General features: G+C 39.3%; 1 protein-coding gene across 4 annotated transcripts in view; it reads left to right on the forward strand.

The window, feature by feature from the left end:
- VTI1A (vesicle transport through interaction with t-SNAREs 1A) overlaps positions 1-14,119 on the forward strand; it is a 255,367-nt gene extending 241,248 nt beyond the window's left edge. For all 4 annotated transcript variants that reach the window (XM_058029598.1, XM_058029597.1, XM_058029596.1 and 1 more), the window contains one exon: positions 13,959-14,119. Coding sequence is in view for 2 of the 4 variants with exons in the window: in XM_058029596.1 (XP_057885579.1) it covers positions 13,959-14,052 (94 nt within the window). In the remaining 2 variants the exon portion in view is untranslated. The remainder of the gene's footprint in view (positions 1-13,958) is intronic.
- Positions 14,120-14,864: the final 745 nt, after the last annotated feature.

Genomic DNA, 14,864 nt, shown 5'->3' on the forward strand with positions numbered 1-14,864 from the left:
GAGAATTGAAAAGCTGCACTTTCCCCAACAACTGTCGTGTCTCAAGAAAAGAAGCGGAGGACAAGCACAAAAAGAAAAGCACAATAGATATTGAAATAAATGTATGTAGTGGAGAGGCGGGGGATGAACCAGGGAATTCAACTGGTGCAGTGTGAGAGTGAGCTCAAATGAGTAAAATTTAAAAGTCCCATTTGTGGGTTAGGCTGTTATGCATCCAGAACCTCCACCATAATGATTGCCTGCATTACCCTACATAATATTAAAATCTTAGCGTGTGATTAATAGCAGATTCCCTGCATACGTGTCACAACACACATCTGCAGCAAATCTGCCAGTATATTTCTCTGCTAGTTTTACTTTGGGGCCATAAAGTAATTCCTGTTTTGTGAATGAGAATAAACCTATTATGCACTAGGTTAGCTACACCCAGTTTCTTCTCTTCAGGGAAAAAGAGCTGCTTATTTGATACAGCATCTCGAATTTCAGTGTTCAGAAGTGAGTTTAAGCCTTGGCTAGATTTGCTTGAGCAAGCTGTTGGGATTTGCCTTCACCATTTCTTAGTTATGTGTTTTCCAAAACCTTCTGTGCAGAGTATTGAGAAACTTCTGGATAGCAGTAAACTAGTGGACTTAATTGCAAGGTGTTTATTGCTAAATTTGTTAATGAGTCAACATGCAAAAAAGATATATTTATCCCTGTTTCCTCTTAAAGTAGTAGTAAAAAATAACTTCAAAAAAATCTTTTTCTTAAGCCGTTTGGTGATGCAGTTTTGCTGTTCACAAAAGCTCTTTTTCCCATCCACAAATAGCTACCTTTCCCTTTGCCCCAAGGGAACTAAGCATAGCTCAAATGAAGCTTAAAAAAATATATATATATATATTTTTTTCCCAGTTGTAACTCAAAGCCTCTGCATATTCACACATGCACACAAAATAAAAAAGGAAGATGCAGAAGCTTTCCTCCAGTCTGTCCTCTGAAAAGTCGTGTCGACCTGTTTTGCTCCCCAAAATGAAAACAGAGCCCCATGAAAACAACTTAAAGGACAACAAGAAAACATTAGGAAAGCAACATCTGTTTTGCATTCTTGGCATCGAGTCTGTCCTTGCAACACAGGGTCTGACACAGATGTACAGGGTTATGACACCACTGAGTACTGCTTGATTTTAAATGGTGTAACAGAGCAGAATCAGGGCACTGATCTCTTACAACTCTGTGCAGAGCTGACGCTTGATCTCCTTTGCAGATGTGGGACTCAAACCCCACTGAAGTTTTAGGCATCTTTCCATTGATTGATGTGGACTGTGGAGCAAGTCATATTCCTCCTCCAACCATTTAGAATTTATTATTGACTGGTCTTGCTCATCGTGTGTGTTTTGCTGTCTGTAAAGTCTCGTTGCCCCGGTGTGTTCCAGTCAGCTGCATTGTGCATAGCCACGCTCAGAGAGACTTTCAAATGATGCTACATAATTAGCCTCTGCAGTTTTTAAGTAAGATAAAATAGTAGCAAGGGGAGAGGCATTTAAAGGTACTCAGAAAGACAAAAAAGAGCTCTGATTTAATTGAAGAGAATCAATAGTAATGTAAATTTGGGAAGCCAGAGTTGCCAGAGAGCAGCTGTCTCTCCACGGCTGCTGGGATGGCACGGAGGGAGCAGCGCATCTTTCCCTGCTGGGTTGCCCAACCACAGCCGGAGCAAAGCCAGCTCACCTCAGCCCTGGCACGGCTTCAGGTCCCCGCGGGCTGTGCCAGGTGGCGGTGCCACCGTGCAGTGTCCTCACCTGCCACTAGATGTCTGTGTGGGCTCTGAAACCTTCTCGAGGGGTGATGCCCCTGGTAAACACAGGCAAAACTGGAGCACAGGCTGTGGGGAAGCCTTTTAGTTTGTGTTTGTAATTGTAACAGCATTACTTTAATTAGGCCTGTGTTTAAAGCAATGTGTGCTGTCTAAAACCAAATTCCAGCCTTTCTCATTTGAGGCAGATAAGGTGCTTTTCTTGTCCTCATCTGTTGAAAACTGTTTCCTTTCTGTTCATGTGAAGAACTGAAATGTATCTTAATGCTGTGAAAGTTTTGGAGGCAGTTGCTGAAATGTAAAGTATGTTCATCTTCTTTTTATTCTGAAATGATGAAATACCAAAATATAGAATATCTTTTCCATAAGTGAATTGGTAAGACACATACATCAGCACATCTGGGCTCATAGAGGAAGGTAATGCATCAGATGTTAAGTTCAGGATATTAAAGGAAAACAAGCAAACAAACAAAAAAAAACCCTCTGGACCTGGGCACAGAAATCTGTTTCCCAGTTCTGTTTCTCAGCAACCCACTGGCTGGCCAGGACAGCTGCACCTGTGACCAGCTCTTCTGCAGATATCTCCTGAGAAAAATGCAAAAGTAATCAGCATATGTTTGACTTTCATTTATCTCTGTCATCCGGGAATAAGATACAGATAGTATCAGGAGCAATGAAAGGTACATTCTGATATTATTTTCAAGTTTTTTTGTCTAGACAGAGAGGAGCAACCACTTGTATCTCTGTGGAACACATAGCCCCATTCCACACGCTCACATCCTAGGCTGAAGGCCAGAGGGAAGTAGTAGGCTGTCTATGTTAAAAAAAAAAAAAAAGTTTAAAACCACCACCCACTCATCAGGTGACTGGAGACTGTGGTTGTAAAATATGCTGCAGGCAGAAGTTCTGAAAAATCCCAGAAAGTGTTGAAAACATCTCTAAACAAGGTATTTTTCTCCTGCACCTTTCTTGCTAAAGGTCCCAATTGCTGCCAAGAAAGCTAGTGAGAATGTTAGCTGCCAAATAAAAAATTTATGACAGTGTTTGGCAAAGGATTGTATCACTGCTTGTTTTATACATTTCCACAAGTCTCTTGAAGGGCTGTTGGACACATACAGCTCAGTGATCACTGTGCTTTATCTCTTCTTCAATATATTAAAAAAGCAAGTTCCAATAAAGTATGGTTTAAACAATAGATTTTTTTCTTTTAATACCTTCCTATAAGCACTTGCTATGGTGAGAATATAATTTCTAAACAACATTCCATGAATTAAAATTGTTTTAAAAGCCCTTTACCTGACAAAGTTACCTGTACATAGTAAAAATACATTAATTTTTCAATTAAAAATGTATTGCTTTTGGGATTGTGCTTTTTATATGTAGGAGTCTGGGCCAATAAACTGTCTGTTAAAACATAAAGAAGTCTATTCAGTCAAAGTTGTGTCTGCCATTCATGTTTCAAAACGCAAGAAAATAATGTGTTTGTATTGCATTGCTCACCAATATCAATTAGGTTTTTGGCTCTATCATTAAATTAATGTTGAGGAGAAAATTGTTCGAGTGGATTTAGCAGAAAAACTGAATGTTTGAATACAGAATTGTAAGCACAGTGACAATAATTATTAAGCTTGCCGATGCTGAAGCAACACCCTTAAAAATATTTTCCTCCACTGAAGAAACAAAATGGCCTGTCTCTGTCTTCTCAGACCCGTTATCAGATTAGGCTTCCAGCTGATAATTAGTGCTGTTTAACACAGATCTCATTGCTGGGAAATCTCGAAGCCCGAGCCGTTTACTTCTCCTCATTATCATGTGCTGCTGGAGGTGGGAGCTCTGGAGCGCGGAGCCGGACCCCCCTGCACCATTTTGTCAGCAGACAAAGAGCCTCCTCCTCTCTCTGGTGGCCAGCAGTGGTGGGACACGGCTCTGCCTTGCTGTCCCCTTCCGAGGGGACAACCAGAGCTGTCCCCAGGCTGCCCCAGGGCCCCACAGCTCTGTGCCTTCATGGCACAGCAAATACTCTTGAGCAGCCACCAGCACTGCAGCTGCTGAACGCCTTGTGTACGCTTGTGCATTTCATGGTGTTTGATATAAAGTACTCAAGACAGACCAGCATTAAGAGGATTATTTCAGACAGCATTAGGAGTTAATTTACAGAAGATTAGCTCTAAATCAGGCAGATATCATAAGCAAATTAGCATCAGTTGTAAGAGATTCAGAATCAAAATGTGTGGTGGTTTTAGTTTTTCCCTGCATGTGCTTAGTGGAAGAGTAGTATCTTTATTTGTTTCCCCCACTAAGGTGTTACATCTCAAATAGTGAAGAACAGGTATACTTATTTTTTCCTACATGCACACTATTTATTATGATGCTGTTTATTGGCAGTGAAACTGCTTAGCTCCAAATACCCTTCCTCTGCTGAATATTTTATATTTCATGCCATTTCTTCATTGAGTAATGTTTTGTTTGGCCCTAGAAATGATGTCTCCATGGCGTGTTACAATATTTTAAATAGGTAATATGGAGCTTTACTTCTGAGTAACGTAGTTAATCCTTTTTTTTTTCTGTTAAAATGAGTCACATTCTAATGCCAACTCATAAAAATAAAGGAGTGTATAAAATGCTACATACCAGAGTGGAGATTATAGGTACTTAAAAATAGCTTCCTTATTATTTAAGCTTGTAATTTATAAATTTGCTTTATTTCCACAGCATTGATGGTTAATTTGTATTAAAAACAGATTCTGTTCTTCAATCAATTTTCCAGACAAATTTTTCTGGCTGCAGACTGACAGACATGAGCACCTATCCCATCCCTTCTCAGTATGGCAGTTTTGGGAGCACTTGCCCAATTAGTGGGGAAGATGATGAAATGGATTGGGCCACGATATTAAAGCCTGTGCCCTGAGTTGTCCTTGAGATTCTGAAAAGTTTTGAAGTCTACAAATGGGATTCCTATCTTTGGAGAAATTTGTGTTCTGCTGTCCAAGAGATTAAACTGCTTAGTCTTCAGCGTGGTCCTGAACACTTGGGGTTTTAACAGAGGGGGGAAGCCTGGGTGGTGTTTTTTACAATTTTTTCCCTCTCTTGATGGACCAAATTCCTCTTGACAAGGTTGGCCTGAGGTCATGAATGCCTCCCTGCCTTCTGTGAGACAGGAATCTCTGTGCCTTGCAGGAGATCATGGAGACTTACACCCACCCTAAGCCAGCTGGGCTTGCAGGTCCCTCTGGTTGCAGGACCTGCGAGGGGCTCTTGCACCATGACTTTGTGCCCTGTGGTTTTACCCAATATTTGGGGGTTGTTAAACCAAGGGGTCTGAGGTCAGGACAAAGTAGAGGCTTCTCTGCTCCCCTAATAGAAATACTGTAACATGCTGGAAAGAAAATGCTTTCATAGTGGCAAGTATCTCCTGACAACTAATTTGATAGTTCTCTATCAGGTAAACCATTTGTGAATACATCGATTCTTTTTATTTTTCACTGTTCTGTCTTCACTGTTCCCAGGTTTTCTCTGAACCGGTTGGGCAAAAATTGATTTTTATTTGTTCCACTGGCCTTGTGGAAAATTAGCTTATGAACTGGTTTTTATAGGAAGACTCAAAGCACAGAAAAGGTTGAAAAATAAGCCTATAGCAGTCAAAATTGTTGTCTGAAATGTCTTCAGACTGGAAGGCTGAATTTATTGCTCAAAACAAGTACTAGCATTGTGGAGGTGTGCAGTCCTGCTCATTATCACTGGAAAAGGGGGAACCAAAAAGCACAGTAAAAAATTAAATTTTAATAATGCTCGTGATATTTTCTAAATCCTTCTTGACAGAAAGATTCTCATTATTTTTATCTGTCTCAGAGTAGGCTCTTTTAATGCCATCTCACAAATGGCCTTAGCCATGATTGTTTTCCTTTCTTTTATAGCATTTGAAAAAAAATGAATGTATACCAAAAAAAATTCTATTCTATCATTCAAGAAGTGCCATGAAATGGTAACATTTTGGATAGCAGATCTTCAGGAACAGTTGCTGCAGATGCCTTCAGGTTTTTACAAAAGAGGTCAACATTTTTAAGACAATTGTGGGAAACTTGCCATACAAAAAGATGCCCAGTCAAATATTGTGTAATCAGAAGAAAATAATGCAAGAAGAGTGTGTGTGTCCAGTCTCCAGCTTTGTCACAGCTAAAACCTGTAGATTAGTCATTAATTAAATTGAGGCAGGGTGAAAGACGTTACTTCCTTTCATCTGTTTAAGATATATCTTTTAGTCGCTTCTAATGATTATGGAAGTTGATAAGATGCAGACTTTTGACATTTTTGTTTTCTTTAAATTGCACAGAATGTAAATTTAACTATATTTATCATAAAAGCCAATATGAGATCTTGTACGTTCTTGTCATTTTATAGCTTGCATACATTTCTTCTGCTGGAGAAATAATTGCTTTAGCTTTGAGTGCTGACGAGGGGGTTGGGGCGCTTCTTTTTTCCCATTAACTGTTTGGGGACCAGGGTTTCATGTACCCGACGTGCTGAAGAATGCCCCTGCACCGACAGCTGGGCTATCCACCCTCCCTCTGAGCTCTTGCTAAAGCTCTTGTAATGTTTGCTAAGGCCTATGCTTCTTAGTCATGCTCAGGTGACTAAATGTGTGATTTGTTCTTCTTGATACTTCAGTACCCTGAGAAAGGCTGGTTGGAGATTAAGACAACCTTGACTCCTTCCACTTGCAGTTGCCACTGTGCATGTGATCATCATTGAGACTTGCCAGAGGGATCTGGGGTTGCCTGTGCTTTGCATGAAATGAGTTAGTCCCTCTCCCGTTTTGGTGGGTGAGTTTCCATGGCCCCAGAACCCTCGCTGTGCCTCCTAGTGACAGTCACAACCCAATTGATTCCCTCTGTGGAAGGAGTGGACATGGAGATGGCAGAAAGCTGAAGTTGCATCAAAACCATGTAGAGAAAAGTCCCATGTCAGGGTCTCAGGAGCAGAAGGGTACTTTTCATCCTTCAGAAATGCCTTCCCATGTGTTTTTAAAATAAGCAATGAGTAAAATCTGACTAGTACAAGATTTTCAGCGCCCTTCAATTTTGTGTTTTGACCTTTAGTCCCGCATCTATGAGGTCCTCAATAGGGCTTTCCCTGTTACCACATTTGATTTCCAATTGTTCCTGTAGATCTCTCTCCATCTCAGGCCAGTCAGTCCCCTCTCCCTCCCCACACACCCCACTGATCACTTGGGTACAATTTTCACTTCCTGAGACTGCCAGCTCCTTGAGAGAAGGCCCATGCAAGCCCTGATGGCTACCAAATAACACTATACTCCAATGCTGTTCATTTGAAATGTGTTGCAAGATCTTCATTATTAATTAAATGTCTCTATAAGTATTTTAACTATCAGATATAGTCAAAATAATTTTAAGTTTTAATATATGGCAAGGTTGTCAGAAGATGACACAGCAAGGTAAAAACATAGTTGAGTCAAGGAAGGCCAATGTGTTTCAGCAGGCATTCAGCCAACAGAGGGATATCCTTTCTTTTACTCCTCCAGAAAAACTGTCAAAGGAAAAGTATATTTGCTTCTGGTCAAAATTTAATGTGCAAATATAGGATCCATTAAAAAGAGATGATGGATCAAGGTCTTTACTGTCTAATTATTGATTAGCATCTTCTGCTTCACTGGTGAGTTTCATCTCTGCAATATTTCTGATTGATGGGAGATTACACACACTTTACAATATGCCAGTGCCTTTCTGTATGATTCTGCCTTCAGAGCTAGCAAGCTTTCTTGCCTGGGCCTCATGTTCAAGCTTTAGAGATATTCATTCCTATGTTGTAGGCACCTAACCTAGCTGACCAGCACTGCTAGGGTGCCCATATGGCCAGGAGAAAGAGAGGGCAGTTCAGAGCAGGATTTGAGCTTATATACAGGGAGCTGAGAGAGATTAGCTAGATATAATTTAGATGTTTAAAGTGGGATAGTGTGACTACTTCCCTGCACCTGTTATTACATGACTCATTCTTTCATTCAGGGCCCAGGTGGAAACACATTGATGTGGTTTGAGTGTAATATTATAACTAGAGATTGGTATCCATGTTATTACAAGTAGACAGCCCCAGTCCTTAAGACTGAACTTTTAAACTAGAGGACATAGCACTGCACAATTCCTCAGTCCTATCAACAAAATCCTAGGTGCCCTGTATGGCCTGGCTCTTTCACTAAACCCTGCTAGAAAATCAGCTAGAAGAAGCCCCTTTTTTAATCACCAGCCCTCTGTTTTTGAGGGTTTCATTTTGTTATCTGTTCAACTTTCAGCAATTTTTATGGATTTTCCCAACTTCTTACAAAGAGGCAACTTTGGGAAGGAATTCAGAGGACATGGAAGAGGATTCTGCCAGGAACAGTGTGCAGACTGAAGGTGGACCTCAGGAAGTGTTGTCTTTTTGTCCCCAGTAAGCCATGAGGGGGTCCCATCCCCTCTCCACCACTCCCAAAGCCTATTCACATCTAAATATACAATGTCAATTACAATGTAATTAGGTCTTCTGGCTCGAGAACATGAAAACATAGACATATGTTCAGAGTTTGTGGTGAGGAAGAGGAAAAAAACTTGAGTGTTTTCCAAATTCGTCACTTTTCCCATGGTCACTAGAGGAGGGCCAAGGAATCATATGCAAGTTGTGCAGATATTTTTTTCACTGGTATTTCTGTTTGCTAATTTCAGTCATTAATGATGAAAAATGTCTCGAGTCAGATACTGCCAGCCAGCTGTAATTCTTCTAGGCAATGTTCTCTTGCTCTTTTATTACAGTAGGTTGCCATGTCTTTATGATTTTGCCACAGCCTGTCTCATTCTTTTCAGTTGCTTTTATTTAAGAACAGCATTCTTGAACCTGAAGATGTGAATGATTGAACAGCCCCCAGATACCCTGAACTTGAGATTTATCATTATATATCTAAGGCTTTGCTTTACCAATCATAACATTTTATTCCCCTGTGTGGGGTTTAGTGCTTCCATTTGAAAACTCATCGTAACAAGGATGTCCTTATATATAGTAATAATTGTGTCTGTCCAGAAGCTATGTGAGTATAGTTGTATTACTTTAAATGCACATTTAATTTTGCCTGGTATGTTTTTGCCTAGACTAGACCCACACTTAGTGTTTGTTTGAATCTGCTGATTTGCACATGAATATTGGACACTTAAAAATCGCTTGCCACTGATTTGCATGCACCTATTTTCTTTCATGTTAGCAAAAACTGCCAATCAGAAATAAAAGGGCACAAAAAAATGCAACAGCCAAGTATTCAAAGTGACCATTTAAGATGTGATTCTGTGTACAGAGAAACCCTTTCTGTGCAGTAAACTGATAGGAATCACTTCTAGTTAAATCATAAATACATATTACAGTGAAACACTGTTGGACAGTGCTCTGTCATCAATCAGTCTGTGTTCTTGAGGACACTATTTTTCAAGATGCCTCCTTTAAGAATAAAGCCCTGTGTTGTAATGAATGTGTGCTAACTGATCCCCCAAGCCATTTGTTTGGTTTCGTTTTTTTTTTTTTTCATTTGTATCAGTGTCAGAGTTGAGCTTCTGTAGGAAATTTTTTGCAGTATTTTATTTGTAGTCCTCAAGTTAAGGACACACTCTTTATGCACCCAGAGTCTGCACTGGTTCGTTTATATCCTGCATTTTGTTAACATGTTACCGTGATTGCTGATTTTCATGACAATTGTTATTGTACCATCAGTGCTTAATGGCAAGGCATCATTATTCAATGCTGGTCAATCAGGCACCAAGACATGTGCAAGACATCAGGCTGAACCCATATAGATGTCGTGCACTCCCCTGCTAATGAATGCAGTTTCATAGAAAGGTTTAAACACGGTTGGCATCCTTAATGTAAGGTTTGCAAGAGCTTATTTGGGAGCTGCTTTGTGTTTATATGGAGCAGATCTAAACATGGCACAAACAGAGGTAGACCCATTGTGTGCACGTGTGTGTGTGAAGCCATGGACAGGCGCGAATCCTTTGGGGGTTTGAAATGTGGAAAGGCAGCACAATTTCTGTCGGGGCAGCAGTGAGGGGAATGGATTTTCCAGGAGCATCAGTGTTTGGTAGCACATGTGGGACCTGTTCTGCAGAGCGGTGGTTGCCCTGTGCAGCAGGGAGGTGATCCTCAAAAGCAGGTGTTGCCCTGAGTTTGGCACTGGCTGTAGGCACCCTCCAGCACAGCGGTGCTTGGAGATTAGGCACTGTGACCGTAAGGGTCAGGCATCTGGAAAGGTGGAGCAGAAGGAAACTCGAGAGGAGAGGGATGTGCTTTCTGTGTTGTTAGTAGTCCAGAGTGCTCTTCCAGTGCGTCAGCTAACGCTACCCTTGCATCTGCTTTAGTTACGGTTTCTGTGTGGTTTGCACCCAAATATTTCGGGCTGCTGTCCATAATAAACTGGATGGAGCTTGGTTAAAAGCACAGATTTTTTGTCTCTTCTGACTCAAAGTAGAATGAGCCCTTGTGCTCCTAGAGCCTCGAGTATGAAAGGAACAGTAGACATTGGCTGTTAACGAGCTCCCACACAGGGCTCCAGCAGAAATTGGTGTGAATTCAGTGCCTAAGCTGCATCGACTAAATGGTTAATTCATCTCATATCAACAGCACTGTGATTCATAATGTAAACTTGAGGAATCCTTGATGTTTCAGTCACACATTCCTCTTAATTTGGCCATGCATTCTTTTAAAGCTACAGTGTGCTAACTTAATAAAATGCAGCATGCAAATGCACAAGTTTTTGCCTTCAGGCATTTTAGCCATGGATGTTTCAATGGGTGTCTTCTTTCAAGTATATATTCTTTCCTAAATTATTTACCCTGTAAACATGCTTTGCATTTTCAAAGAAAAATCTGGGCTTTCTCATTCACCAGATTTTGTTGAATTTAAGGTGTAATAGAGATAAAAGACTATCATCTGCTTCTTGTGAGCATGTTAGCCTTTGGGATTTTTTTGTAGCGAGTTTAGGCCCCATTTTCTTTTCCTTTGGTATTATCACTCCCTCCCCCACTTAAATTCCTTGATGCTTTGCCTAGAGCAATACCCACTGGCAGTGTCTGGCTGTGACAGTACTATAGGCTTCCCTACAGATGGGTCCTGCCAATGCCAACCATTGTTCTACAACTGTGAGCTGGCTTGACTGTCTTGGATCACTCAAAACCCCCTTTCCTCTTCCTTTTTTCATTACTCTAAAGGGTCGTCCTTGCCTGTTGACTTTGAGATCTGAGATGTGCTGACACCCAGAACTTGTGTTCTCTGTCTTAGCAGCAGCTCCCAGACTTGGATTTCAACAGGCACCACCGAGTCCTCCTTGGGACTGTCTGGCTGCTGCCAGAGAGCTCTGTCATTCTCCTCCCAGCCCCATCCCCTGGACAGTATGCACTTAGTTTAATTTTACTTGCTCACTTGAAAGGAAAACAGTAAAACTCAATGTTATTCTTTTTTTAAAGATATAAAATTAATCTTTAACTGTGGACTTGAATATTAAAAGTATATAATGCTTCAGTGTAGGAATCTGTTGATAACATCCATCCTATTTCATGATTAATTTGTTCCTTTTAATATGATATTCTTTTGCTGCACTGTGCAGACTAATTCAGATTCCTAGAAATTGAACTTTGATATGTATTTCCTAGATTCACACCGTAAGTGAACCTTCAATTAGCAGATACAGGTGGTGGCTTACCTCACTCAGTGTTTTCTTGAAAAGGATTTTAGAGACACGGACACTGATTAAATAATCTTGCAATCAGGTGTGTACTGACAGGGTATTAAAAATAAATATTAAAAATAATGATGATTTGGGGGACTTCATGCTTCTTTTTTCTTTTTCTTTAGTTTTGCTTCTCAGACAATGCAATGATTTTTTCGGTGGGCCAGAGATAGGAGGAGTTGATTTAAACACTCAGTATGTTATGTATGCCTTTGCCTAACTATGTGTTAGATTAAGCGAGTTTCACTCACAGTTAATCCTTTGTAAATTAGCATTATGGATGCCTTGGGGCCCACATCCCACAAATAAAATGGTTGTCAAGCCAGCTGCACTGTGTATTACTTAAGGCTGAATGTTTTAAGAGTTTTCATGCTTTTAATCTATTTCTCTGCTGAGTTTCAATTTTGCTGAGTGTCCTTTCAGGAGAGATGAGGGCGAGTGAGTAAATATATATTCTGGTTTTCATGCATTTGCCTGGGCAAATCGTTTGTTATCAGGTGTTTGGCAGAGAATGTCACACCCCGCCACAAAAGAGAAGCTTGTAAGTTCAGGTGTTAAATTGAAGTGCAAACCAACAAGAACCAAAAGCCCTTAATTAGCTTTATTTTGTTAGCCTGCTACACTTTTTTTTTTTTTTTAGGGAAAAAAAAGAGTGAGAAACATCCCTCCCTCCTCCTCATCCTTTTGGCAGAGTAAATATTGCCTGTTAAGTTTGAATTAGCTGTCATCGCGAAAGAATTAATGCTGTGGTTGAGCCTTTCTAGTGAGGAAGGGAAAAATAAACGAGACAGATCTTAGTTCAGCTTTAAGTGATAAATGAGGACAAAGCAGCCCATTCATCTCCTGCTAGGAAAGTGGACACAAACACTAAAGCAGTTTTGCGGAAGACGTGTCAGCAAATGTGATCATTTTGTAACCTGTCAGGAGGATAGAGAGCTAGTCCTTTTAGAGTGTCACAGGGGAGGGTGTCTGTCTGATGTGACAGTTTTCATCCATCCATTTACTGCTTTTCCTTTAGGTGGGGGGTAAGCAAGGAGAGAGCTGGAGTTGGTTAAAACTGCATTTTTCTTTACACTTCCCAGTATAATTTATATGTATATCCACCCGCATCCAAATGAAAAACATTTACCAAGAAAAACTCCCCTCTGCTCTCTGGAGTTTCTTGTCTCTTTCACTGCGTGAAATATGCTCATTTTAACACATTACACTCCCTGTCTTCAAGTTGTACTAGATTTGATGTTTCACAAAACACAGTTTTACCTCTTCTTACCATTGTTTGGTTCTTGCAGACTTTGTTTTGTTTTGTCTTGCAGAAGTATGAGAAAAAAAAATTATAACTTGGGGTGCTTTTATTGCACTTGGTTGTTGAGATTTTTTTCTCCAATTTTTTTCCCCAATTCTGATGATAAGCTTCATGTACAAGTGTGTTTTGCAAAACTCCCTATTTATGAAGAGCCTGTGAAAATATTCTTCCTTCTCTGTGAAAATGGAATAACAAACAGTGAATTCTTACAATCCAAAATCCTCGTGTAAAATGTCCCAAATTGTACTGTTTCTTGATTTAGTAATTTTAATTGACCTATTAATTTTAGGAAGAATCTGAAGTGACGTGATGACTGATTTTAGAAGCAGGAATTTCTCCCAACAAATAATGGGAAAATATTAGGACTTTCTACTTCTGGCATTTTTTATTTTCACTAATCTTCATTTTTTTCATACTGCATAGAAATGTAACATTGCCTATTACCATAAGTAAAGGTATGCTACAGAGACAAGAGATGCTTTTACAACATAAGCTTCACAGTTTGACACTTGCTTCTTTATATCATCCTTTTCTTCAAAACTATCTTTTGTACTTTTCCCTTGGTATTTTAGTACAAGTGAGTATCTCATTGACATGTGTTTCCTTGAAATCTTGTTCCTTAATAGTAAAATCCCTTGAAAATTAATAAATTGTTTCTTTTCAGATTAAAACTACTGAAGATTTGAGAATGATTTTAAAATATATAATGATATTTACTATTATAGACCACCCTGCTTGGATTGCATTGACTGAATGCTATTTTTTTTAATTTGTTCTTAGAAGGTTAATAAATTGTAACATAATTTATTTAATTTATTCTAAAATGTATATAAATGTATGCATAATTCAGAAAAATCTACTTCTTTCATGAATACAAAAGTTGGATTTAGTAGCTACATAAAGATACAGTTGGAAGCACTGGAAATTGGGAGAAGTAAAAAATAATCAAGATAACAAAATGGTAGAGGGAATACTGAATTTGTGGGCATATGTCTTTTCTCCAGTTTTTTTTGTACACCTCATTTTATAATTTTTATATCTATTCTGCTGTTTTGATTTATTTTGTTTTATTCACTGCATTTTTTTCTGTCTCTTCTGCTTTTTTCCAGGATCATCCAAAACCGGATTTTGATTGTTGTGCTGGCAGTCATCATCATCTTCACCACCATGATGGCTATTTATTTTTCTGTCAGGGGACGCTGATATCTTTGTTCTTCACTAAACAGCAACAAACTGCTTGTTCTGAGTAATTAAGACAAAGTGGTCACATGAATCATTCTCTTGCACTGACAGAGTCTCCCTCTCTTTTCCACTCTTCAACTCAGGTGCAAGTGGTGTAAAATATTTTGTATTATTGATGGCATAGTTGATGGCATGTGGGACTATTTTTTTCTTACATATTTGTCCTTATCTGAGTGTTTTCAGGATCTTAATATTTGTTGGAGTGAGGGCTTGTTCTGGTATAAAAAGATTTAATATGTGTTGAATTCACCCACAGGCAATTAGCCTGTAAGTTGTCAGAGTTTCATGAGGGAAGAGAGTCTTTGCACTTTTCTTGTGCTGTGCAGGGTGTATGAATATCAAGCAGTATCTGACCTTCTGTGATTTAAAATATAAGTAAAGCAAAGACCAAATGATGTAGAAAGTGAACCTGTCTCCTGTGACTAACTCCCAATCACGCATCATCGTAGTAGATGTAACCTGATTAAGAACAGTAGCTAGTTTTAAAAAGAGAGCAACCTTAGGCGGGTATTTAATATATGATGTAAATCCAAAACTCAATTTAACAATTTTTTGTTAAAGTTAGGCTTTCTTTTCTGCTTATTCAAAGCAATTCCACTTTCATCAAGATCATGAAAACACATCACTTACCTAAAATGAAGTTATGGCTACAGCCCATCTCTTTTAAATCTTCCAGTGTTGATATATGTACTGATAAGCATTACACACTAGGCCCTTAATGAAGATATTTAAAGATACTTATCTATTTGTTGCTGATTGAAAAGAGATCTTAA

Source organism: Melospiza georgiana, chromosome 8 (genome assembly GCF_028018845.1).
Source record: "Melospiza georgiana isolate bMelGeo1 chromosome 8, bMelGeo1.pri, whole genome shotgun sequence".
Taxonomy (NCBI): domain Eukaryota; kingdom Metazoa; phylum Chordata; class Aves; order Passeriformes; family Passerellidae; genus Melospiza; species Melospiza georgiana.